The following is a 26,826-nucleotide window of genomic DNA, read 5'->3' on the forward strand; positions in this document are numbered from 1 at the left end:
GTATTTTAATGAAATAAAGCACACATGGTTTTTAAATTATTTTTTTATTGTATGCCTCCGCGAAGCCCTTGAACTGCTGAAAAAAGTAAAATAACAAACAACCATTTTCCTCTCCTGTCCGCCGTCAACGACGTAGTTCACGTACCGCCAACGAGTGTCCCACGACGATCTGGGTCACTTCTACAGCTGTGACATCAGAAATCACTGGTGTCACAGCTGTAGAAAACAGCACTGTATACTGACAGGGGTGTAAAATCACCCCCTGTCAGTATACAGTCTGCAGGAGGTCACTGGGGTTGATCAGCTGAAGATCAGCCCCAGTGAGCTGTCCACCCTGGGAACATTAGCAAGAATGTTCCCAGGGTGAGGTGAGCATCAGCTGATTGCTACCGGCACTAATCAACTGATGGTCACGTGATCATCAGCTGATTGCTACCGGCACTAATCAACTGAGGTTACGTGACCATCAGCTGATCAGTGACGTCACCGCAGGTCTTGGCAACTTGGTACATTGCGGGGAGCAAGCCCGCTCCCCACAGTATACCACTGGCCGCCGGGGAGAGAACATCGCCGGGGACCAGTAGGACACCAGGGGCCGCCGGACAGGTGAGTATAAAGGTTTATTTTTTATTTTTACTTTTTCTTTTTTTGACCGCAGGCACACAGGCTGGAAAGAGCAGACTGCTGCTCCTCCCATCCACATCGCTCCCGCTGTTATCAGCGGGAACGGCGGCCGGATGAGAGGAGTAACAGTCTCCTCTCCCGACCCGGGTACCACAAGCAGCGCATTTCCGGCACGATTTTGCATCCATTGGGTTTCATTGAAACCCAGCAAATCCGCAGGTATAGATATTCTACCTGCGGGTTTGATGTGAATCAATGAACCTCAAAGGGCTCGAATTCGCTGTGGAATCGCGCAGTAAATGGTAATGCTGCATTTTTTATAGCAATGGTAATCCAGAGGGGAAATTTCCGCATCATGTGCATAGCACATCTGGATTACCATTGCTATAGATGGCAGACCTATTAACAAGCGTTTTTAATGCATTTCCGCGGCGGAAAAAAATAGCTGCGGAAACGCATTAAAAACGCATTGTGTGCACATCGCCTAAATGTAATAAAAAGCGATAAAAAAAGGGGTATAAAAAAAAACAAAAAACTACAGTTAGCACGTAACGTAAAAGCCTGTGTAAGGGTCAATCAATGGAAAATTAAAAAAAAAAAAAAAAAAAAGTTACAGGTCTCAAAAGCTGGTAAAGAATTTTTTTTAGGCATTAAAAAAAAAAAAAAAAAAAAAAGAAAACCTTATAAGTTTGGCATCATTGTAATCATTTTTATTGCATAATGAATGCAGCATTAACAAATTAAAAAAAAAAAAAAAACAGTTTTGGAATTGCATTCAGCATTTCACCCCAAATTGAATTTTTCTTCTGTTTTTCTCAGTACGTAGTATGGTAAAAGTACAACTCGTCTCATAATGCAACTATAGAAAAGATAAGGTGGACACGTCTGTAGTTTGTGGGGTTTTCTGAATTCAGGTTCAACCTTCAAGACACACGGCACCACAACACTGCATATCCTAAACTGATGTAAAGGTTTTCCAGTTAGATTCATTCAGATACTAATGTGCCATACTGCATCAGTCACTAGGTTATGGAGGTATTATTACTAAACACAAAGACTCCATAAGGTCTATGCACAAGGTCCTAGCATGTATACGAGTCCTTATTCTCCCAGGAGCCATTCAGTGTACGTTACATACATTAAAAAAATAATCAAACTGAAATGACAAAGATCCGAAACTGTGAAGAAAGAGTTGGCCGCAAATCAGACGTTGAAAAATCTCACGCGCCTTCCACTAGTGTTTAGGCCCCCACAGACTCATCTTTTAACAAAAAGCAGCCCATGTCAGAAGGCAAGTACACATCATATACAGCAAGATCTATTACAAAGACATAACTCCTTCTGCCATTAAGTGCTTGGCTGCAGCTACCTCCAGATCAGTACAGGACAGATAAAAGAGGAAGAGGAGGAAGAAGGAGCATTTTACAGTCAATCAAGAAACTACCGCTAATTCTTCTGTCCAATACCACAACCACTACCATCTAATTGAAAGATCCCAATTAGAGAGCAAAGCAGATAATACCACCGCCAGCTTAAGAGGAGAAAAAGAATATAGCTATAAGGACTGATTCCATTAAGCAAGCCTATAATGGATATCATAAAATATCAATGAGACTTTAAAAACAATCCCATAATCTCGAGGCTAGACATCCAGATCAAAAAGGATCCTAAAACCAGGATTCCAACAGATACTTTCTATGGACAGGTGGTCATAAGTTAACTGGAGATGCAGAACCTTACACATAGTAATGTATACACATCTCTATATGCCAGGACCCTTAGTTCTAAACAGGAGGTCTATGCACATGGATCCTGGATCCAGCGGTCTGAGGGTCCCATTGATGGCGAGATAGGAGGTGAAGCATGCCTACTGCTGCTCCAGTCTACGAGACTGATAGAAAGTCAAGTAGAGCACAAAGCCATCATCTTAGTCCTTCAGTCAGTGGATAAAGTGACATGACGTTCACTCAATTACCGCTCCTTTCAAACGGAGAACATGGGAACCACATTCTCTTGATCTGAGGAGGTCCCAGCAGAGCCATCCCCAGTGATCAGACACGCATCACCTATCCTGTAGATAATAAGCTATTATTGGAAAACCCATATCTGATGCCAAAATAGCCCACTTAGTGTAGCAGGCCATGTGAAAGCTTCTTTCCTTTCAAAGACCAAACTTTCAGGATGATGCCAATAGACATTTTCATTGTGCTTCTGTACATCCAGCATTTAAAAGTAATTGAGCCAATTTTATTGTTGACTGAGAGACTTAATATAAGTGCAGCGCACTGGGAAGCTCTATATATGCACATTAACCATACCGCAGGAGCACCGGGCACTGGTGCATTAACATCCAACGAGCAGGCGCAAGACTATAGTCTCCGCATAGTGCTGGTAGACGAAAGGACTTCAAAGAGCACAGCACTAATTATTTATGTTCCCCTGCAAATCCAAATATAATGCAAGGCACAGGTACTTTTCCAAATAAGCTTAAACTGAAAAGGAGCTCCAACCTGGAGGTACAGTATTTCAATACAGCCAGAAGCAAACCTCTACGTCATGTCCGGAAACCCTACAACATCCTCTAATGCTTTCACGAGCACCAAGACAAAATCCAGCGTCCAACCATAGTCTATTCTCTCACAACTTATTTAAAGTAAAATCTGTTTAGCTGAAAGGACCAATTTTTTGCTCATTAAAGGTTATGTATCAACATAGCACATTAAGGTCAATCTGTCATCAGATTATGAAGTCCTAGCATAGTATGAAGACCATTCCACCAAAGCAGTACAAGAAAATATAATGTATTATCTTGATGTATTCATGAGGGAAGCGCTCCCCTTGTTACCCACACACCAGGGCGGTGACTGACAGCTGGCTGCTGTGTGTATGCATTCACAATCGATAAGAGGGGAACGGCGAGAAGCAGAGCGACTGTTTCCTTCATGATTACATTGGACTCATAAAAAGTGTCCAATGTGTTCTCTGATTACTTTTATTGGACAAATGGAGCAATATTTTTGCACTGCTTTGGCCAGCAGGGCTGTGGAGTCGTTAAGCCAAACCTCCGATTCCAACTCCGACTACCTCAATTTCCATGACACCGACTCGAACTCCGACTCCCTCATACATGGTTCATGTTTAAGTGATAAATTTACTGTAGCACAGATTCATCTCAGCTAAAAGTCTAGACCCTTAGATCAAGAATAGGACAGACATTTATAGGACATTTCAGAACTTTCCCAAATTCTTATGAAAAAATATTCCCCACAAACTGCATTGAACTACTGTACCTAATTTATGACATCTTTTAGGAGTTGCAGTCGGTCCATTTTATAACGACTCAGATTACGACTCCACCAAAATGGACACAGACTGACTCCATGACACCGACTCCACAGCAGTGTTGGCCAGCTTAGTCAAACTCCCTTAAAATACTTTATACATCACAATCAAAGTAATTTGGACACATGCCCTTTAAATGAGACAGATCATGGTTCTTAATGAACAGATGAGACCGTACAAAAAGAGAGTTGCAAGATGTTGGATTAGGGGAGGACTCTCCTGTAGCTAGTGAAAATATTAGAGTATGTTCAGTGTCCAAACATCACTCAGAGGATAGCTTCTGTCTATACTGGATTACTATCTCCCCAAATGGGGAATCCTTTTTCAATTTGTGTGTGTCTGTGTTAATCAATAGATCTTGGAATAATAATAATTTCCACAATTAGATGTGTTTAAATAAAATGTTCCTGTGCTGATAATCTCATAAATCTGCCCCCGGTGTGTACTGTGTAATGGCTGTGTCTGACCGTAACATTTTACATTACATTGTGATCCCATGCTGTCCTGTCTATATACTCTGTTTTTTTTCCTCCCCTGCCCAGGAGATGTGGTATGATCAGACCATGTTCCTGTATGATCAGACACAGCCATTACACCGTACACAGCAGGGGCACATTTATAAGATTATCTCAGCACAGGGACTTTTTATTTAAAACACATCCAATTGTGGAAATTGTTATTATTCCAAGATCTATTGATTAAAATCAACTTTAAAATTAACTTTGTTAGTGGTAAAACCCCTTTAAGTGTAACTACTGTTAAAAAATCAGTAGATTCAGCTTTAAGCCAGAGTCACTGCACTCCACATAACCTTGGATTTTTCCCTTGCCTGTTAGGCACCATTTTAAAGATGATCTGGTGCCTGATTCTGGGCCATAGCTGAAACCAATACTGGTTATGAGACTATAAGAAATAGGCCCTTTCATGACGCGCTTAGAAACCAGCCTAGGAAATACTCCAATGGCAGTGACTGGCATTTGAAATATGTCTTCAAACTCCATGGTGGCTCTTAACAGGTTATCAAGTTGTCACGGACAGCTCATGGTTAAGCGAGGCCCATCAAAAAACTGCAGTAAATAAAATTAATAGCACTTTCAGGGAAATGGTCAGTAACATCAACCCCTCCCTCAATCCGCATATATGTGCATGCAGGTCTTTCAAAGCTAAATCCATTGACACTTTTATATAGTCTATCTGTTGCTGCACTTCCAAACAATCTGCATTTTAATCCATATGCAAGTGATGCATTAAATGCTCTGGACTTTACAGAACACTTCCCGAGCCGCTGCCTCCTGAGGTCATTTTCCTGCCTAGCACCAGCCATGATGGCTCACTGTTTGATTTACATGCCTGGCACCTGACCTCCCACAGTCAGTGAACTATCAGTCATGTTAGTTAGGCTGGTGCTGGGTGGGAAAGCAATCTCAGGAGGCAGAGGCTCGCAAAGTGCTCTGCCACACCAAGAGCACGTAATGCCTCATTTGCATATTAATCAAAACTGTGATTTCTAGGAAACACAGTAACAGATAGAAGTTATAATGATGGCAATGGATTTAGCTTTCAAAGACCTACATGCCAATATATGCACTCTTGGGTGGGGTTTGGGAGGGTTGATCTTACTGACAGATTCCCTTTAAGTAAAGCCCCCGTCTCACATAGCGAGATCGCTAGCGAGATCGCTGCTGTGTCACGGTTTTGGTGATGCAACAGCGACCTCACCAGCGATGTCGCTATGTGTGACACTTTGCAGCGATCAGGCCCCTGCTGTGAGGTCGCTGATCGCTGCAAAGTGTCCTGGACCATTTTTTGGTCGTTGCCCTCCCGCTGGTCAGCACACATCGCTGTGTGTGACCAGCGATCAGGCTGGTAACCATGATAAACAACGGGTTACTAGGTGCGCGTGTGCCCCTAGTAACCCGATGTTTATCATGGTTACCAGCCTGCTCCTGCTTCAGCAGGCTGGTAACCAGGAGCAGGACATTGTGGAAAGATTCTTTCCACGATGTCGCTGCCCCCCTGATCGTTGGTGAGCCTGCCTGTTTGACAGCTCACCAGCGATCACATAGCGACGCAGCAACGATCCCTGACAGGTCGTATCGTTGTTGGGATCGTTGCAGCGTCGATAAGTGTGACGGGGTCTTAAGCGAAAATATGTGGGCTATGTAAAGCTCTCTGGCTCTGATCCAATTTTTATTGTTGTGCCTGGAATTACAATTGTAGTACAATATACAAAGAGATAATTGTTTCCTAATTTAATGCGAATTGCACCAAATGCAGTGCAAAAAAAAAAAAGTAAAATAATTACGGCAAACTGTGGACAGATCCAGATTATTTTAATGTGCAAAACCATTTTACAAGAACAAACCCATAGACGATTGGTAATTCTGATCCTCACCTCTCTATGATATCTGCGATAGTGCAGGCAAACATCAGCAGCCCTTCTGGCATCTGTAAAGCAACTGAAAATGAAAATATGAATGAAAAAGGAACCAAAAGCCAAAATGATCTTAAAATCCACCATACGGCATCGTCTCCTGCACACAAACACATGCAACAGGGGTCTGAAGAGCTATCTATTACATAAAACATCATAGAAATAATAGCGAGTCAAGCTAAATAACAGGATTAGCGTCCAGTAGGAAGCATGCAAATGTGACATTTGGAGATCTTGAGCACATACAAGAGATATACACTTGAGAAAACATATAGTCCGCGTGGGAGATGTAATGTTCAAGAGGAAGAAAAATAAAGGATGAGAAACATCTAAGCAAGAAGGGAAGAGATAAGCTTTAGAATTACAAATGGCTATAAAAAAAAAAGAAGCCGATTGTAGAGAGAGACAGACGGCAACGGAGCGCAAATAGGTTATTGTATAGACAAATATAGCATTACATCGGAGACCACTGGAGAGGAGAGGTAGGATAGGGAATGATTAGAGACAAAGAGGAAACGGACAGGACACTCAGAGGCTAGGGGACCTAATGGGATCAGATGCACTCAAAGGCATCAGAACACAGAACGATGACATCAGAATATGCGGCATAGCAGGGGAGTATTGTCCTATCGGGATGATTCAGTCATTATCCAGGGATCTTGTTATCCCGGGGTCTCAACACCTGAACCATCACAAATACATGCATCTTTGCTGGTACGGCACAATGTGCTCCCACTGTTCTTCTCATTATCAACCGGCTTCTATTGTAACAGCAAAATAAAATATCAGCTTTAGACTGAGAACCTTTGACTAGAGGCCCCGTACCGACAGAATAGTGACGCGATCCTAAAATGAATACCTATAGAGAAACATGTAATATATTACGCTCCATCACGGCTTACTGCAAGGCACATTGCTACAAGGAGACTGCTACTCTTCATTCTCTCGTTCTCCAAAGTCTCCAGAACAAACATGGATCAAACCTTTGCTCCAGATGAGCGCATATCAGTCCAAGTGCAATCCAACAAAAGATTGGATGGCACTTAGACCAGTGTTATGCTATGGGGCCGTGCACATGTCCGATATCGTGGCATATTCGGATCACACTCGGCCATGCAAGTCAAAGAGTGCATGGAAAACACTGGACTGCACTCGGATGACATCTCACAGTATCGAGAAAATGGGAAAAAAAAAATCTCCATGTTCTTCTCAACCCAAGAGAATCGGCTCAAACTACGATTATACTCTGATCAGAATTTGATCAGACTGTTATTTGCATAATCGTCCCGATTCTCTCGGATGAGAGAAACTACTCTCGACTACACCTAGCCCAATGGAGATTTTTGCCTTTTCCTATCAGGAGTTCTGTTAATCCTTTATTTCCAACAACAAAAGTCTTCATGTAGTGCTCCAACTTTGTGCTGTATTGTAAAGGGCTGGAACCTACAAGTTTTTTTCCTCATTTGCATATTTTAGCATGTTTAACCCCTTAAAGACACAGCCATTTCTCAATTTAGAGATTCTGTTTTTACCTCCCCTTCTTCCAAAAGCCAAATGACCTTTTGGAAGGTCCATTCCTCAGCGTCCAAGGGCACTTTTGGTGCCCTGTCTCCTCATATAGGATCGAAAGAAGAAAACAGGAAGTCCCAAAGGCCCCACTGATGGTTTCCAGCGCAAGGTTGCTACATGTGACCTGCAGCGCCAGAAATGAAGCGGACACCAAATGTGCCTTCGTCCCAGAAGATAAGATAAGATAAGACATACTTTATTTATCCCGGAGGAAATTGCGGTATCACAGCAGCAGAACACAGAACAAGACGACCCTCTGGCCAGGTACCCAGATTGACATCCATAGAAACTGCAGCCTCAAGCGCCCAAGAATGCAGCTGATGGAAGCAATGCCTGGCAGGAGGACACCCTCCGCAACCGAGGGATGGTAGAGCAACCAGTCCACAGGTAATCTCAGCACAAACTAGAACTGCCTCAGAAGGGAAAAAAATCTTGCACCTAGGAAAGGAAACCACTCACTTGGTAGGGAGGGTCTTCCTTTTCACATCTTTAGGTTTCTTGTCCTGTGTGGGCCATCCTCTCTCCTGGTGCAGTCATGGGCAAAGGGAAAAACCTTATTTTCACTTTTGTTTTAGGGTTTCATTTTTACGGGGCTCACTGTGCCATAAAAATAGCTTGGAAACTTGATTTTCTGGGTATCATATAACTTTATTTTTTATGTCCTTTGCATGGCGACCTGTAGTTTTTATTAGTATCATTTTGGGTTATCTATGACATTTTGATCACTTTTCATTTAATTTTTTTTGGGGTGTTGGGGGGTGAATGTAGTGACAAAAAAGGCATTTAGTTTTTTTTGTTTTTTTAATTTATTGATTAATTTTATGTTCTGCTAAAATTAAATTTTTACGGATGATGTGACACCAACATATTATTTATTTTTTGTGATTAGAAAAGAGCGGTGATTTGTTTTAAGGCCTCAGAGTACACAGCACAAACAATGAGATGATTGCAGGGTCGTCAGTATTGCTGTATGTAGTAAAAATCTCCGAAGAAGCCTTGAGTTTCATATCTCCAAGACGGTGGCACGGGACCTTCATTAGGCACCCCACAGTTGCAGGAACATTCACGGTCATATCTAAATGGTTAATCCGCATTGATCAGATCTAGGTTGCCACAGGTTGCCAATGAGTTAAAAGTATTTGTTCACTTTAAAAATATTAAATATATAAAACTTACTAATGTAATTGTATTATCAAAGGTGTTCTGATTTCTAAATATCAGCTTGGACCAGTCTGGGTGACATACCAGGATGGGGGACATTATCTCAGAATGGGGGATAACATAACAGGCAGGGAATATTATACCAGGGGAGACATGGTTATACCAAGGAATTTATATTATACCAAAATGGGAACATTATAGCAGTCAGGGCCGATACAGGGGCGGCTCAGGCAGTCAGGGCCGATACAGGGGCGGCTCAGGCAGTCAGGGCCGATACAGGGGCGGCTCAGGCAGTCAGGGCCGATACAGGGGCGGCTCAGGCAGTCAGGGCCGATACAGGGGCGGCTCAGGCAGTCAGGGCCGATACAGGGGCGGCTCAGGCAGTCAGGGCCGATACAGGGGCGGCTCAGGCAGTCAGGGCCGATACAGGGGCGGCTCAGGCAGTCAGGGCCGATACAGGGGCGGCTCAGGCAGTCAGGGCCGATACAGGGGCGGCTCAGGCAGTCAGGGCCGATACAGGGGCGGCTCAGGCAGTCAGGGCCGATACAGGGGCGGCTCAGGCAGTCAGGGCCGATACAGGGGCGGCTCAGGCAGTCAGGGCCGATACAGGGGCGGCTCAGGCAGTCAGGGCCGATACAGGGGCGGCTCAGGCAGTCAGGGCCGATACAGGGGCGGCTCAGGCAGTCAGGGCCGATACAGGGGCGGCTCAGGCAGTCAGGGCCGATACAGGGGCGGCTCAGGCAGTCAGGGCCGATACAGGGGCGGCTCAGGCAGTCAGGGCCGATACAGGGGCGGCTCAGGCAGTCAGGGCCGATACAGGGGCGGCTCAGGCAGACAGGGCCGATACAGGGGCGGCTCAGGCAGACAGGGCCGATACAGGGGCGGCTCAGGCAGACAGGGCCGATACAGGGGCGGCTCAGGCAGACAGGGCCGATACAGGGGCGGCTCAGGCAGACAGGGCCGATACAGGGGCGGCTCAGGCAGACAGGGCCGATACAGGGGCGGCTCAGGCAGACAGGGCCGATACAGGGGCGGCTCAGGCAGACAGGGCCGATACAGGGGCGGCTCAGGCAGTCAGGGCCGATACAGGGGCGGCTCAGGCAGTCAGGGCCGATACAGGGGCGGCTCAGGCAGTCAGGGCCGATACAGGGGCGGCTCAGGCAGTCAGGGCCGATACAGGGGCGGCTCAGGCAGTCAGGGCCGATACAGGGGCGGCTCAGGCAGTCAGGGCCGATACAGGGGCGGCTCAGGCAGTCAGGGCCGATACAGGGGCGGCTCAGGCAGTCAGGGCCGATACAGGGGCGGCTCAGGCAGTCAGGGCCCATACAGGGGCGGCTCAGGCAGTCAGGGCCGATACAGGGGCGGCTCAGGCAGTCAGGGCCGATACAGGGGCGGCTCAGGCAGTCAGGGCCGATACAGGGGCGGCTCAGGCAGTCAGGGCCGATACAGGGGCGGCTCAGGCAGTCAGGGCCGATACAGGGGCGGCTCCACACTGCGATACCGCACCTGGAACAACCAGGGAGAGCGGAGCTGCCATTGGTGAATCGCTCTCTTCTGGTGCTCATATGTACTGAATGGAAGACTGTTCCGATTAGCTGGCATTTTATCATCGCTGTGCCTGTAACTGTAGACAGCTGACAGTGCCAGCATGTGGGCCCACCGGACGATGTGTGTGTGTGTCCCTATAGTTATAGTTTTGGATGATTACTATTGTCCCTTCATTGTCTGCGCCGTTGCATCCAAATAACTTGTTCACAAAATCAAAGCATGTCATTGGGAAGGAAAGGGTTAAACAGGCAGTTTTGATGACATCATAAAGCACATAAACATCATAGACATCATGTGACATCACAATTGGTATAGAATGTACAATGTGTAACACCTGAGCCATCTTGTTTCATTTGAGCCTGACAGCTTGAAGGAAACAAGTCCAGGTAGGGAACTCTTCACTTACGACCTCACTCACACATTGTATAGATGGGGGGTTAGTAGTGGGATTCAGAAATGCATCATTAACCTGAAAATCTCAGCAGATGGCGCTGGATCATGTGTCCCTTGCTGTAATTGATATGATGATTCTATGATTTAAAAAAAGGTTATTGACCAGATTCCAAAGAAAATCTGCACATTTGGTTGCTTTAGTAAGCCAGTGTGAGTCCGGTCTAACAGGGGTTACCAATTTGGACAACCCCTTCCCTAAATGAGGACTTGCTGGTGATCAACTGATCATCTGTCAGAGGCCTTGAAGACCCTCAGCAATCGGCTGTTTTTGCGCTCTATGACACCCATGTGCTCTACTAAAAGCATATAGAAAGGGGTGGGCCAGTTGAGACCACTCCATTTGGCTCCATTTTTGGGTAGTTTTGCCATTAATGTTGACAAAACACAGCGTTCTCATAACATAAATGTAATTGCAGACTGGTACAGTTCTCCATTGTCAGCTCTCTTGGTCCTGTTGGATCAGGGGTGACCTGGAGCTGACGGTTTATCGTGATCAGGAATTGCAGTATGGCGTCCTGTGCTTTACTTTAGTTCATAGAACAGTAGGTGATGCGGATTAGAATAACAGGATGGAAATGTTTAGGTTATAACGTGCGTCATGACTCACTCATGACAAAAATGAGGCTGATGGTTATTTGCAGCCTGTGATTTTGTTTTATTAATTCAACTCTTCCTTGATGTTGGAAACTTGATACATAACACAGCAGTGGCAGTTATTACGACATCACAGGGGATATGACATCACAGGGCACATGACATCATAGATATCACATGACATCACAATTAGTAGAGAATGTATAAGGTTTTAATCCTGAACCATCTTGTGTCCCAGAGGCAGCAGCTTAAGGAAGACAAGTCCATGTAGGTAGCTGTTCACTCAACACTAAGGCCCAATTCACACCTTGTGTAGCTGTGGGGTGTTTGTGGTGAAGTTTAGAACTGCATCATTTACCCCTAAAAAATCTTAGCAAACATCTCTGAGTGACGTGTTCTCTCTTGTATATCAGGATGATTCCTTAAATAGGGCCGATCTTTTAATCCTCTTTTTTTTGTAATGATAGGTGTTATGTCTCATCTAGTTCAGATGAGCAGCTGTAATGGAGCACGGACAGATGACGGTGGCGCAGCAGGATGGCCGAACAGAAACAACGGATAACGTAGTAGCTTGATGGCAGCAGGAAGACCAGAACTGGAACCACAGGAAATCATCAGTAGAATTGAAGCAACGGCAACTGGTGTAATAGAGTTACAGACTCTGATCAGACTTTGATCAGAGTGGCATCAGTTTTTCTCGGATGTGGAGAGGAGGAAAAAATGGTTTCTCACCTTCTCCCTTTTGTCAGTTGGTGAAAATCGGACCACACTCAGATGTCATCAAAGCGCGGTCCAATTTTTTCACAGACCCATAGGCTTGCATTGACATTACCATATTACCGGACTATAAGACGCACTGGACGTCAAGACGCACCCCAAATTTTGGGGTGGAAAATAATTTAAATAAAATGGTGGTGCCTCTTATAGTCCGTTTAACGGTAGGTTACCGGGAGGGTCGGTGGCGGTGGTGCAGGGTCACTGCTTCAGGGGGCCGGCGGCGGCAGGAGTGGGGCGATGCTGAGGGCCCTGGGCTCTCATTAGATGTCGGCGCCAGTGAGCAGAGTCCCCTTTCCTATTGATTGCCCTGCAGTGGACTTTGGGAAATTGGCCGCTGGAGGCGACTCATGCGCCGATTGAGATCTCAGGAGATGCATGTGCCTCCTCCAGCGCCCATTTTCCCAAAACCCACTGCAGGGCAATCAATGGGAAAAGGGACTCTGCTCACCGGCGCCGACATCTTATGAGAGCCCAGGGCCCGCTGACACCGGCCTCCTAAAGCAGCGACACTGCCTTCTGTGACCCCGCTCCACCGCAGTCACCCCTCGGTAAGCTACCTTCAAATATTGTATATTAGATTGTAAGCTCCTAGGACAGGGTGCACATAATTCTGCATGCCCTCAGGAGCAGCCTGTATATTGTATATTAGATTGTAAGCTCCTAGGACAGGGTGGACATTATTCTGCATTCCCTCAGGAGCAGCCTGTATATTGTATATTAGATTGCAAGCTCCTAGGACAGGGTGTACATTATTCTGCATGCCCTCAGGAGCAGCCTGTATATTATATATTAGATTGTAAGCTCCTAGGACAGGGTGTACATTATTCTGCATGCCCTCAGGAGCGGCCTGCATATTATATATTAGATTGTAAGCTCCTAGGACAGGGTGTGCATTATTCTGCATGCCCTCAGGAGCAGCCTGTATATTATATATTAGATTGTAAGCTCCTAGGACAGGGTGTACATTATTCTGCATGCCCTCAGGAGCAGTCTGTATATTATATATTAGATTGTAAGCTCCTAGGACAGGGTGTACATTATTCTGCATGCCCTCAGGAGCAGCCTGTATATTATATATTAGATTGTAAGCTCCTAGGACAGGGTGTACATTATTCTGCATGCCCTCAGGAGCGGCCTGCATATTATATATTAGATTGTAAGCTCCTAGGACAGGGTGTACATTATTCTGCATGCCCTCAGGAGCAGTCTGTATATTATATATTAGATTGTAAGCTCCTAGGACAGGGTGTACATTATTCTGCATGCCCTCAGGAGCAGTCTGTATATTATATATTAGATTGTAAGCTCCTAGGACAGGGTGTACATTATTCTGCATGCTCTCAGGAGCAGCCTGTATATTATATATTAGATTGTAAGCTCCTAGGGCAGGGTGTACATTATTCTGCATGCCCTCAGGAGCAGCCTGTATATTATATATTAGATTGTAAGCTCCTAGGACAGGGTGTACATTATTCTGCATGCCCTCAGGAGCAGCCTGTATATTATATATTAGATTGTAAGCTCCTAGGACAGGGTGTACATTATTCTGCATGCCCTCAGGAGCAGCCTGTATATTATATATTAGATTGTAAGCTCCTAGGACGGGGTGTACATTATTCTGCATGCCCTCAGGAGCAGCCTGTATATTATATATTAGATTGTAAGCTCCTAGGACAGGGTGTACATTATTCTGCATGCCCTCAGGAGCAGCCTGTATATTGTATATTAGATTGTAAGCTCCTAGGACAGGGTGTACATTATTCTGCATGCCCTCAGGAGCAGCCTGTATATTGTATATTAGATTGTAAGCTCCTCTTTATCAGGGTGTGCATTATTCTGCATGCCCTCAGGAGCAGCCTGTATATTAGATTGTAAGCTCCTCTTTATCAGGGTGTATTTGTCTTTTCCTTCCCAGGATCGTCTCTCCTGAGCTTATAATACATGCAGATTTACAGCAATATGCAGCAGGACAGACGTGATCCAGGGAAATATCCGATCGCCACAACTGGGGTCAGGAAGGAATTCCCCCCCCCCCCCTGAGGCAGAACTCTCCGGGGGGTTTCTTCGCCTTCTTCTGGATCTTTGGGTTCAGTGGCTCTCAGTCGGTCCTCAATGACCACAACTAGTTCTGTGGTCTCTGTGGGGCCTGACCTGAGAGTCATTATGATCATAGTTTAATTTCTTAAAGGGCCAGTAATATTTTTATTACAATGTTGCTTATTGCTATTCCAATAAAAGATAAAAACAAAGAAAATAAAAGTGTCATGTAAGTTTTTTTGTCGAGTGATCATTACTAGTGATGAGCGAGCATGCTAGTTACTCGAGATTTACGAGCATGCTTGGGTGTTTTCTGAGTATCTTCAGCGTGCATTCGAGTGTTATGTTTTCGTCACGCTGTGCTCATGATTTGCGACTGTTTGACAGCTTTAATACATGTGAGGAATGAATGCTTATTTCTTAGGCATTCCTCACATGTATTAAAGTTGTCAAACAGTCGCAAATCATGAGCACAGCGTGACGAAAACATAACAGAGCACCGCTGAAGATACTCGGCGAGCACTCGAGTATGCTCGCCGAAAGAGTTAACAGAACATACTCGCTCATCGCTAATCATTACTACCCTTAATATTCCTCAAGTAGAACCAGGAATTATGGGGGCGCCATTTACAGACGGCTGACCACATATATCTCCACTCATTGTAGTATCATAATGTCAGCTCCTGTCCCAAGTTACATTACAACTGTTATGGGGGCAGATCTTTGTGATGGGGGCAGGGCACTAAAATAGTATATGTCCTACACAACAAACTACCTGATAGAAGAATGAAGACCGGGACACAGAGCCGCTGAATACAAGAGACACAAGCAGTGTCGGACGGGGGTGTCAAGTGCCCACCAGTAGCCAACTCCGGGGCCCCACTTTTCAGCTTCATGCAAATGTGACATTATCATCAATCACAAATGTATATAACAATGGGCTGGGTAGATTGTTAAATGAATAAGATGCTGCCTTTGTCTGTACATAGTGAGTCAAGTATATTGTACCAAGAACTGCTCATATAAGAGGGTGGTGGCCACTCTTGCACAGGAGCCCACCAGAGGATCCTCCTGTTCTCCTGTGGGCCAGTCTAAGCCTGGTCACGAATAGATCTGATGATGTGTTGACACTGAAAACGGTGTTCTGTGTCGAAACACAAGTAGTAGGTGGGTCAGCCAGGACAAAGACCACACTGATATTTGAAATATGGAGAGCGCCTTTAAATTAGGAATACAACTAAATAAAAATTTTAACATGAGCAACCCCTTTAATATAAAAGTTTAGACAGTGAGGCTACAATATATGGTTTTACAATTGAGTTCAGTACATAAAACATTATACAGTAAAGTAGTAACTTCCACTTAATTTTAGTTGAAGGTTGCTAGAATTATATTTAAAGAGGATCTTTCACTGGATTTATTAAATTTAAACAGAGTACGTCCTCCAATTTGTACTGCTCCTCATTTCCACAGTTATGCCATTTAACCTTCAGTCAACTGGGCATATACCACAGAACTCAGCGGGCGTGGCTGTGTTCTGTGAAGTTCTGTGATATACGCCCATTTGGATGAAAGAAAATTTGCACCTTTATTACTAGGGGACATAACTAAAGAATGGAGGGGCACATAAGAAAAACTGTTCTGGAATCAGAGGATCAGAGGCAATTGCAGGGGGTACTCAATTTAGATGTATAAAATACAGTGAAAGTGGTGAGAGTTAAAGCCCCCATACATATTTGATTAACTTTGGCTGAACTCAACCAATATCGACTGGTTAGGCCAACAGCCCAATATGTAAGGGAATTGGGGAAAATAAGGATCTGACATGTCTGACAATGGCTTTCTCATATGGGGGGAGTTGGGCGAGGCGTGTATGCGAGGAGTTGGGCGAGGCGTGTATGCGAGGAGTTGGGCGAGGCGTGTATGCGAGGAGTTGGGCGAGGCGTGTATGCGAGGAGTTGGGCGAGGCGTGTATGCGAGGAGTTGGGCGAGGCGTGTATGCGAGGAGTTGGACGAGGCGTGTATGCGAGGAGTTGGGCGAGGCGTGTATGCGAGGAGTTGGGCGAGGCGTGTATGCGAGGAGTTGGGCGAGGCGTGTATGCGAGGAGTTGGGCGAGGCGTGTATGCGAGGAGTTGGGCGAGGCGTGTATGCGAGGAGTTGGGCGAGGCGTGTATGCGAGGAGTTGGGCGAGGGGTGTATGCGAGGAGTTGGGCGAGGCGTGTATGCGAGGAGTTGGGCGAGGCGTGTATGCGAGGAGTTGGGCGAGGCGTGTATGCGAGGAGTTGGGCGAGGCGTGTATGCGAGGAGTTGGGCGAGGCGTGTATGCGAGGAGTTGGGCGAGGCGTGTATGCGAGGAGTTGGGCGAGGCGTGTATGCGAGGAGTTGGGCGAGGCGTGTATGCGAGGAGTTGGGCGAGGCGTGTATGCGAGGAGTTGGGCGAGGCGTGTATGCGAGGAGTTGGGCGAGGCGTGTATGCGAGGAGTTGGGCGAGGCGTGTATGCGAGGAGTTGGGCGAGGCGTGTATGCGAGGAGTTGGGCGAGGCGTGTATGCGAGGAGTTGGGCGAGGCGTGTATGCGAGGAGTTGGGCGAGGCGTGTATGCGAGGAGTTGGGCGAGGCGTGTATGCGAGGAGTTGGGCGAGGCGTGTATGCGAGGAGTTGGGCGAGGCGTGTATGCGAGGAGTTGGGCGAGGCGTGTATGCGAGGAGTTGGGCGAGGCGTGTATGCGAGGAGTTGGGCGAGGCGTGTATGCGAGGAGTTGGGCGAGGCGTGTATGCGAGGAGTTGGGCGAGGCGTGTATGCGAGGAGTTGGGCGAGGCGTGTATGCGAGGAGTTGGGCGAGGCGTGTATGCGAGGAGTTGGGCGAGGCGTGTATGCGAGGAGTTGGGCGAGGCGTGTATGCGAGGAGTTGGGCGAGGCGTGTATGCGAGGAGTTGGGCGAGGCGTGTATGCGAGGAGTTGGGCGAGGCGTGTATGCGAGGAGTTGGGCGAGGCGTGTATGCGAGGAGTTGGGCGAGGCGTGTATGCGAGGAGTTGGGCGAGGCGTGTATGCGAGGAGTTGGGCGAGGCGTGTATGCGAGGAGTTGGGCGAGGCGTGTATGCGAGGAGTTGGGCGAGGCGTGTATGCGAGGAGTTGGGCGAGGCGTGTATGCGAGGAGTTGGGCGAGGCGTGTATGCGAGGAGTTGGGCGAGGCGTGTATGCGAGGAGTTGGGCGAGGCGTGTATGCGAGGAGTTGGGCGAGGCGTGTATGCGAGGAGTTGGGCGAGGCGTGTATGCGAGGAGTTGGGCGAGGCGTGTATGCGAGGAGTTGGGCGAGGCGTGTATGCGAGGAGTTGGGCGAGGCGTGTATGCGAGGAGTTGGGCGAGGCGTGTATGCGAGGAGTTGGGCGAGGCGTGTATGCGAGGAGTTGGGCGAGGCGTGTATGCGAGGAGTTGGGCGAGGCGTGTATGCGAGGAGTTGGGCGAGGCGTGTATGCGAGGAGTTGGGCGAGGCGTGTATGCGAGGAGTTGGGCGAGGCGTGTATGCGAGGAGTTGGGCGAGGCGTGTATGCGAGGAGTTGGGCGAGGCGTGTATGCGAGGAGTTGGGCGAGGCGTGTATGCGAGGAGTTGGGCGAGGCGTGTATGCGAGGAGTTGGGCGAGGCGTGTATGCGAGGAGTTGGGCGAGGCGTGTATGCGAGGAGTTGGGCGAGGCGTGTATGCGAGGAGTTGGGCGAGGCGTGTATGCGAGGAGTTGGGCGAGGCGTGTATGCGAGGAGTTGGGCGAGGCGTGTATGCGAGGAGTTGGGCGAGGCGTGTATGCGAGGAGTTGGGCGAGGCGTGTATGCGAGGAGTTGGGCGAGGCGTGTATGCGAGGAGTTGGGCGAGGCGTGTATGCGAGGAGTTGGGCGAGGCGTGTATGCGAGGAGTTGGGCGAGGCGTGTATGCGAGGAGTTGGGCGAGGCGTGTATGCGAGGAGTTGGGCGAGGCGTGTATGCGAGGAGTTGGGCGAGGCGTGTATGCGAGGAGTTGGGCGAGGCGTGTATGCGAGGAGTTGGGCGAGGCGTGTATGGGAGGAGTTGGGCGAGGCGTGTATGGGAGGAGTTGGGCGAGGCGTGTATGGGAGGAGTTGGGCGAGGCGTGTATGCGAGGAGTTGGGCGAGGCGTGTATGGGAGGAGTTGGGCGAGGCGTGTATGGGAGGAGTTGGGCGAGGCGTGTATGGGAGGAGTTGGGCGAGACGTGTATGGGAGGAGTTGGGCGAGGCGTGTATGGGAGGAGTTGGGCGAGGCGTGTATGGGAGGAGTTGGGCGAGGCGTGTATGGGAGGAGTTGGGCGAGGCGTGTATGGGAGGAGTTGGGCGATTGGCTGAAAGCTATCTAAACTGTGTGAGGGTGTATAACTCTCCCAAACAACTTTAGCTCATCATTCTTTTACTCTAAGAGAATCTTTTCTTATAGACTTGAGAACAATATAAAAATTAATCTATTACTTCTCGTTCCACCATTAGATCCACCTCCATAAGGTTTGCAGTAATTACCTCTTTTGGCCGCAGCTTGTTGAATTCTCCATATAGTCTTGGGAATTTCAAAGTTGTAGTTTTGAGGCAGCACAGAGATGGCTTCCAAGAGTAAGGCATTCTGAGAGATTTCATCTGGGATTTGGTTAGCAACACGACGAACCGGCATGCGACCTGAAGAGAAATTACATATAATTGTATTTAGGGAACATATTTATTTTTACCAGTATTTCACTTGGATTTGTAGACAAATACCTGTAATGCACTATTCCCACAGGGGACATGAATAAGAATACTTACAACTGGAAATGGATAATTTGCTGGACTATAAAATATTACTTCAAATGAAGGTTACCATAAACAAAAATAATAAATCTTAAAAAGGAAAAAAAAGTGAAGAGAATTGAAGTTTTCCACTTCTAGGGCAACCCCTTCTTGATCTAAATGTTTGGCCCCGATAAAATAATAAAAAGCTTATACTCACCTCACATGTGGGTGCCGTTTCAGGGGTGTCAGCACTCGTGGTCCCGGGGCTCCAGTTGTTGTGACACGTGAGCCCGGCGCCCAATCAGCGCTTCCGTCACTGGCCCCTCCTTCTGTCGAATTAAACATGGGAGAGGAAGTCAAAGATCAGCCGCAGCCCTGACTTCCTCTTCATGTTCAATTCGACAGAAGGCGGGGCCAGTGACGGCAGTGCTGATTGGGCGCCGGGCTCACGTGTCACAACAGCAGCACAGGAGCCCCGGGACCACGAGTGCCGACACGGCTGGAATGGTGTCGGCACAGGAGGCGAGTATAGGCTGTTTTATTTTATCAGGGTGAAACATTTAGATCAAGAATGAGCTGTACTAATAGTTGACAACCTCTTTAAAGTTTATGCTTCTCAAATTGAGGAAAACTAAAAGTTTTGACAGAGATCCTGATTCCAGTCCTGGGTCACTTATGAAGCTGCCGCCTTGATAACATCAGTGTTATCTGCTAGCCTTCTAAATGATAACTTCACCCTCGGATTCATTGACAGCTTTTTGCTTATACTATCCATGGGCAGAAAGTTGCAGGACTATATAACAGGAGCTCAAAGATGCTATAGGTCTAGCAGAGCTGCAGCAGATAAACAGCGCTTCCTCAAAACGGAAGCAGGAACCCCAAAAAGTAATCCATTGCTGGAATCAGGATCTCTGGCCCTACTTCATGTTGCTCTCAAATGAGGCAGCAAAACCCTAGTGACAGACTCTTTGTAGGGTAATAAGATAACAAGAGAAAAACAGTAATACAAAAATGGTATCACCAAAGACCAATCAGTCATATATAAATGAATAAACAATTGAGCTATGTCGTATCACACAAAGAAACTTACTGCAATCTAATATTTTTTCCTTCCCATCAACAGCCACTCACTTGGGTTGACATAATCTATTACATTTAAAGAAGCACTCCTCCTATCAAAATGTTTTATCCTATTGATCTATTGCAGTCATAATATTATATAGCACTATGTACTTACAACTGCTCATTTTGCCTTTCTACCCAGCTAATTCTTCTCTTTTCCATTAGGGCTATGACACCCCATGATTAAAAACTGACTTGCTGAATCCTTCTAAGCTCTATGTAGAAACAGGAGGTCAATTTTCCCTGTATGAGTCATGGGTCACTGCAAAAGTGCCTGGCAGGGGGAGGAGGCAGCAGCTGAGTCAGTAGCTGGAGAGGGGATGATAAATGCAGGGACAAGAGACTTCCTGTTTCTACATAGAGCAGAGAAAAGAGAAGAATTAGCCGGGTAGAAGGGTAAAATGAGCAATTCTAAGTACACAGTTCTATATAATATAATGACAGCAATATATTAAGAATATAAAAACTTTGATGGGAGGAGGAGTGCTTATTTAATACAAAAAAAAAACAGTTAGTAGAAACCAGAATTTCCAAAAATCAATATAAACCAAGACCACACAGAATGGATGTCAAATTTGGAGTTTACATGTCTTAGTGCCAACGTATGACCTGACAAAAGGATGGTGGTGAAATGCGTTTCTAGTGCCCATGAAATTATGCTGTATTAGATAACATAGCTCCTATAGTGCCAATACTTAGCATCCAGGTGGTTAGGGCCCCAAAGTATCTAAAAGACACAACTACTGTCTTAAAGATTTTTGAGAAATTTGAATGGCATCAAAATTTATTTTTCGTCACCTGTGATGTTATTAATTTATATTCCACCATTCGGCATTCCTTAGGGATTACTGCTATTCAGCCTCATTTAGAGAGATATAGTACAGTCATTCTTGCAGCCCTACACTATTTGTTGAAACACAATTTTTTCAGTTTTAATTCTGAATTTTTTCTTCAAATCATGGGCTCTAAATTTTCCCCATCACTCGCGATTCTCTATATGTCCTGGTGGGAGGAGTCTTATTTTTACAGATAGTAATCCTTTTCTCCATCACATTAAATGGTTTGGTAGATATGTGGACGACCTTCTTCTTGTTTGGGAAGGTCCCACATCCACTTTTAATGGTTTTTCTACTTATATCAACGTCAATAACTTAAATTTACAATTCATGGTTAGTAGCCCATCCAAACAGATCCCCTTTTTGGATATACTTCTAAATGTCAATTCTTTAACATGCAAGGAGGACACATCTCTATTCAGGAAAGATGTATCTCGCAACACCATTCTACTGTCGTCCAGCTCCATCCACGTCACACTATGCAAGCCATTCCTACTGGAGAGTTCACCCGAGCCCGATGCATATGCTCCACGGACAATGCCTTCATCCAGGAAAGCGCTAAGAGATTAACTACTCGTGGTTACAATAGTTTACAAGTGAAGCATTCCTTTAAAAATAAATTCCAAAAATCCAGATCTGAATTACTCCATAGAGAGCTCAACCCCAGTGACAACTCCCGGTCACCTATTACTTTCTCTAAGGCCTTTAGTTCAAAATTTAACAACATTAAAGAAAGAATTTTAAAATATTTACCCGTTATGAATCAGAATTACACTCTACGTAATATTCTGGGCAATGGGTGCAGGGTGATTGCCAAGAGAGGCCTGACATTGGGTAACATGCTTTCCCCCAACATGCTAAAAAAGACCTTCTCCACCATCCACTTGGCTTACTATCAAGAGCTTCCACAAACATGCGGGTCCAAGATGCAATGTATGTCCTTTTGCCTTGGATGAAACACAATATAGTTCACCATTCCCATTAATATCCAGTGTAGCATAACTTCCCTCATGAATGGATTCTTATCATGCCATGTATTGTATCACTGGTGAGGTTTGTAGGTTAAATTACATAGGCTGCACAACTAGAAAAATCAAAAGAAGAATTGCAGAACATATTGCCAACATAAATAATAAGAACAGTTCCTATTCAGGAGCATGCAAACACTTTGATACGGTTCACAAAAGGTGACCTTACTCATTTTGCGTTTTTTGGCTTGGAAAAAAATCGCGTATCCCAAACAAGGTGGCAGTTGGCAAAGGGAACTTACTCTCAGAGAAGCATACTGGATCTTACGTTTAAATACAAAAACGTAAGCAGACGCAGCAAGGCGCCGGAGCGCCGCTCTGACCACAGACAAGGCGCAGGAGCGCCCTTCCTTGCTCTTTTACACAGTGCTATATAACATGATGATTGCAATATATTAAGAGTATGAAAAACTTTGATGGGAGGAGGAGTGCTTATTTAATACAAAAAAAGGAGTTAGTAGAAACCAGAATATCCAAAAATAAATACAAACCAAGACCAGACAGAATGGATTTCAAATTTGAAGTTTACATGTCTTAGTGCCAACGTATGACCTGACAAAGGGATGGTGGTGAAATGCGTTTCTCCATGAAATTATGCTGCATGAGACCAATGGAGTGCCAATACTTAGCATCCAGGTTTTGCTTCGGAGACATGTGACCGGCTGGGGCGCTCTCCTGGTATAGCACTTCCATATCAACTAATAAGTATTTGACAAAGATTTCACAAGATATTTAGGGAACAGCATGGACCAAAAGTAACCCCGTAGAGATATCAGGACTATCAAAGCACGACGACTGAAGAAATCAGGTTGGTTGTGATTATCACTACATTAACACATCGTTATCTCCTTTTCTTTATAGAATATGGTGTGTGAATTCATTCCCTGATGGGGAACTGCAATTAAAGGATGAGGTCCCACTTGTTACTTAAAGTTAGTTCTTTATGGTACTCAACTTCTATTCACAATACTATCATTAGTGGAGAGCGGCTACAAGTGGTCTTGTGCCTTTGAATGTTCTTGAGATATATAGTGATCACATCTGTTAGTGACATTGTCTTCTATCGTTCTGGTGATTTGACAATAAATTTCATAAACATTATTTATGCTCAGTGCCCATTAAATGTTGCAGACGTCAATGCTTCCAGCAGGACAGATCTTGATTGCTGGTACTTTTCTGCTTTGCAAGACACCACGGCAGAATCTGTTGGGAACATTTCAGCAAATCACAAGATGTCACCTGCTGAGCAGCAAGTTTACTGCTCACATCCTCCGTCTTACAAATAATGAAGCAGCTGAATATCGTAGAAGAAGCTAACCATATTAGTTGGTGCTATTCTTGGGCCACAGTGGCACCTAAGAAACTGACACGGAATTTGGGAACCTAACTTTTTACGTCCCATCTTCCATTAAAAAATACTATTGCATAAAAATAATAAAAAGATAACTTGGCCATTGAAGCCAAACTGTATTATTTGTTAAAAATCAGCATCCATATTACTCTTGTGATCTTATAGACTGTGGGCCCAATTCTGGTGTAAATATGAAGTGTAACAAAATGTTGCAAATTGGGGCGGTGGTAACATTTTGAGAATTTTGGTGTTCTCATGCCATTTTTGCCCAGCTACGACAAAGTGGGCACAGCTGGGGTGGGAAAGGGAAAAGGGTGGGGGCGGAGCATGGCAAACCCACCAAAACAAATTCATAATGAGTAGCAGCGTTCACAACGCCACAAATCTTCCTCCGTCCCGGAGTCAAGTATGATATGTGGAGTAGAGATGAGCAAACTCGAACTTAAAATTTCGGGGTTCGTACCAGACACTCAGTGTCCGGTGCTAAATTCGGAACACGGACTTCTCCAGGATTTTAATGCTCGGCGTCCCAGGGAAAGTTCGAGAGGAGAGAGAGATTTTCCAGCTCCAAAGTTCGGGTACCCATTGTTTTCAACCCTGGTACCCGAACCGAACTTTAGGCTAAATTTCGGTTTGGTACCAGAATTCGAACTTCCACGGGTCCGCTCATCCCTATGGAGAGGAGCAAACTGTTCTGACACCAGCAAAACCCCTATTGCATGCCAATGACAAAAACATAGGTCTGAATGAATCTGGGCCTATATCTGAAATTACTGTATCACAAGAAAAGTGCATTTTTAATTGTGACGGAAAACAGAAGGACATGGCCGCCTGCTGACATATTATGGTATTCCTGTTCTTTTTAACTCCAACAGCATCAGCTGCGGGATATAAACCATCCAATATTAATATCTGAAAAGCAACTGCGCCATTTCAATATTACTGCCACGGCTTGAAATGGCTGCACATCCTTCCATCAATAATTTTCATACAACCAATTAATTTTTTTTTTTTTCATTTCCAACAAACTGGTAGCACAACAATATCCATGTGAATTGCAATTAAAATGTCAGTTGCACCTCCACCCTTCAAAAAAAATAAAAAATAAAAAACAACCAACCTAATGAACAATCCATTCAGAAAAAAAAATATAATATCATCATTCACATGGGAGAACAATTAGATGAAAAAAGGAAATACCAGACCAGCTCTATACACAGAAATTGTCTTTTATTTTTCATGTTGCCGCCCTCCTCCCCGTACAACAAATGCTTAATAATTATGTTCATCTCGTCTCGAAAACTGTCAATAACCCGAAATGAGAGAGGCCCAACGCCTGATAATATCACAGACAATATGCAGAGACCCCCAGAGCACAATTGCAACAAACTAATATTGGAGCTGCAAAACAACATTACCTCCAAAAGGAAATCTGCATAATTAATTTCACTATTGTACCAAAATGAATTTAAACAAATGAATTTAGTTGGGAGGGGGGACAGACAGCTGTCAGACGGGACTCGCTAAGCTCCAATTAAAAGCTCAAAAGCCTAATTAATTAACCCCTTCCCTTCCAAGGGGAAATGACAGAGCCTTCATTGCAAATGGTGGAGGGGGGTAGACCCCAGGGACAGAGCGACTTAGTCATTACCTGCATATTTCCTACACTTGTAGACTCAGTGAAGAGTTTCCATCCGTCTTGCTAAACATCCATTTATGTACTAACCTTCCAAGAATATGGTTAATCCTCTTAGCACCATTAATATATTACAATTTCTTCACACAGAATCCAGTTGTAATGAGTTCCGCAGAATGGCTACGAGAAGAGGAATTTCTTGCGGGTAACTCCTTTTGAAGTTGACCGTATTCGTTGTTCGGTTCAGATAGGCAGATCAATAACCAACTTAGAGAGGCGCATAGTATTACTGATGGAATTACCAATTATACAGAGCGCCAGTATCATACACAGTAGCAGTGTACTGCATGGAAATAAAAAGTACAAAAACTGCAACCACAAACAATTTTGTAGCCAATTTTAAAGGGAATACAACATCTAAAAACAGTCATACAAAGGCTCATTTTTTTGCATTATCTTGGGGCTGATGATTTAGAAAAAAATAAATTGTCCGATGATGCTGCGCACTATTTTTTCTTTCCAAATGAGCATACCACCCATCCATCCTACAGCTGTAAAAATGCCAAAAAAGCGTGATGTACTAGCTGCAATTGTGTAGTTCCATACAGTTTGAACCTTATGTCTTTGTGTGGTGTTCTTGAAAGGTATTGTATGAGGTCTATGTACTTCTATAGGAGTTCTGCTGGGTTCTCCGAAAGAGTGCCGTTGAGATTCATCTGCTTCAAAAGTTGTACTCCTTGCCAACTATTTCTAGTGGCAGAAACTGTGCTAGTATGGCACCTGTAATGAGGTTTAACATGGCTTTGTACACAAAGACGAACTTTCACAGTATCTATAAACTTCTTTAAAAAAAAAAGAAAAGAAATGGACACCCATATAGCATTTGATGCAGCACGTCACAATTGTTTTATACAGTGATACATACACTGTTGCAAGTAAAATAACAAGACTACTATATTACAGCTCTGTACAGCTGGACACAAAGCCGTAATTTTTCGGTGTTCGTGTTCCTCGTGTCAAAATAAGTTTGAAAAATTTTTTTGCAACCTACCATAAATCTGCTTCTTTATTTAATACACCTGCTCATATACTGCTTCATATTTAGACAAACGTGAAATTCAGAAATAGGAAGGCTATGTGAGAAAGCTGTGTGAGCAGTGCCGGCAGCCATATTGGTTTTCATCCACTGCTCACAGAAACAGGAATAACTGAAAAACAGCTGAATAGAATTTTTAATAAAATTGACATGTTTCTAATTCTGTGCGAAAATAATCTTTAAAAGATCGTTGAATGCCAAGTTGATCACAGTCACCCCTGGGCGATTTTCCATGTTTCTTTTTTTTCTCCCCTTCTTACAAGAGACATAACATTTTTATTTTCCCAGCCATATAGCCGTATGAGAGCTTATTTTTTGCAGGACGAGTTGTACTTTTGAATGACACCATTCATTCTGCCATGTAGTGTACTGGAAAATGGAAAAAAAGATTCCAAGTGCAGCAAAACTGCAAAAAAAAAAATAGTGCAATTCCACAACAGTTTCTTGTTTTTTTT

At 45.1% G+C, this 26,826-nt stretch overlaps 1 protein-coding gene across 1 annotated transcript in view; it reads right to left on the bottom strand.

The window, feature by feature from the left end:
- DPH1 (diphthamide biosynthesis 1) overlaps positions 1-26,826 on the bottom strand; it is a 393,607-nt gene that overhangs the window by 330,123 nt on the left and 36,658 nt on the right. The window contains exons 2-3 of the mRNA XM_073667680.1: positions 19,057-19,209; positions 6,362-6,425 (exon numbers count right to left, since the gene is read on the bottom strand). Of these exons, the coding sequence (XP_073523781.1) occupies positions 6,362-6,425; positions 19,057-19,209 (217 nt within the window). The remainder of the gene's footprint in view (positions 1-6,361; positions 6,426-19,056; positions 19,210-26,826) is intronic.

This window comes from Phyllobates terribilis, unplaced genomic scaffold, assembly GCF_046119375.1.
Source record: "Phyllobates terribilis strain yellow unplaced genomic scaffold, ASM4611937v1 Scaffold_2__4_contigs__length_985480577, whole genome shotgun sequence".
NCBI classification, from domain to species: domain Eukaryota; kingdom Metazoa; phylum Chordata; class Amphibia; order Anura; family Dendrobatidae; genus Phyllobates; species Phyllobates terribilis.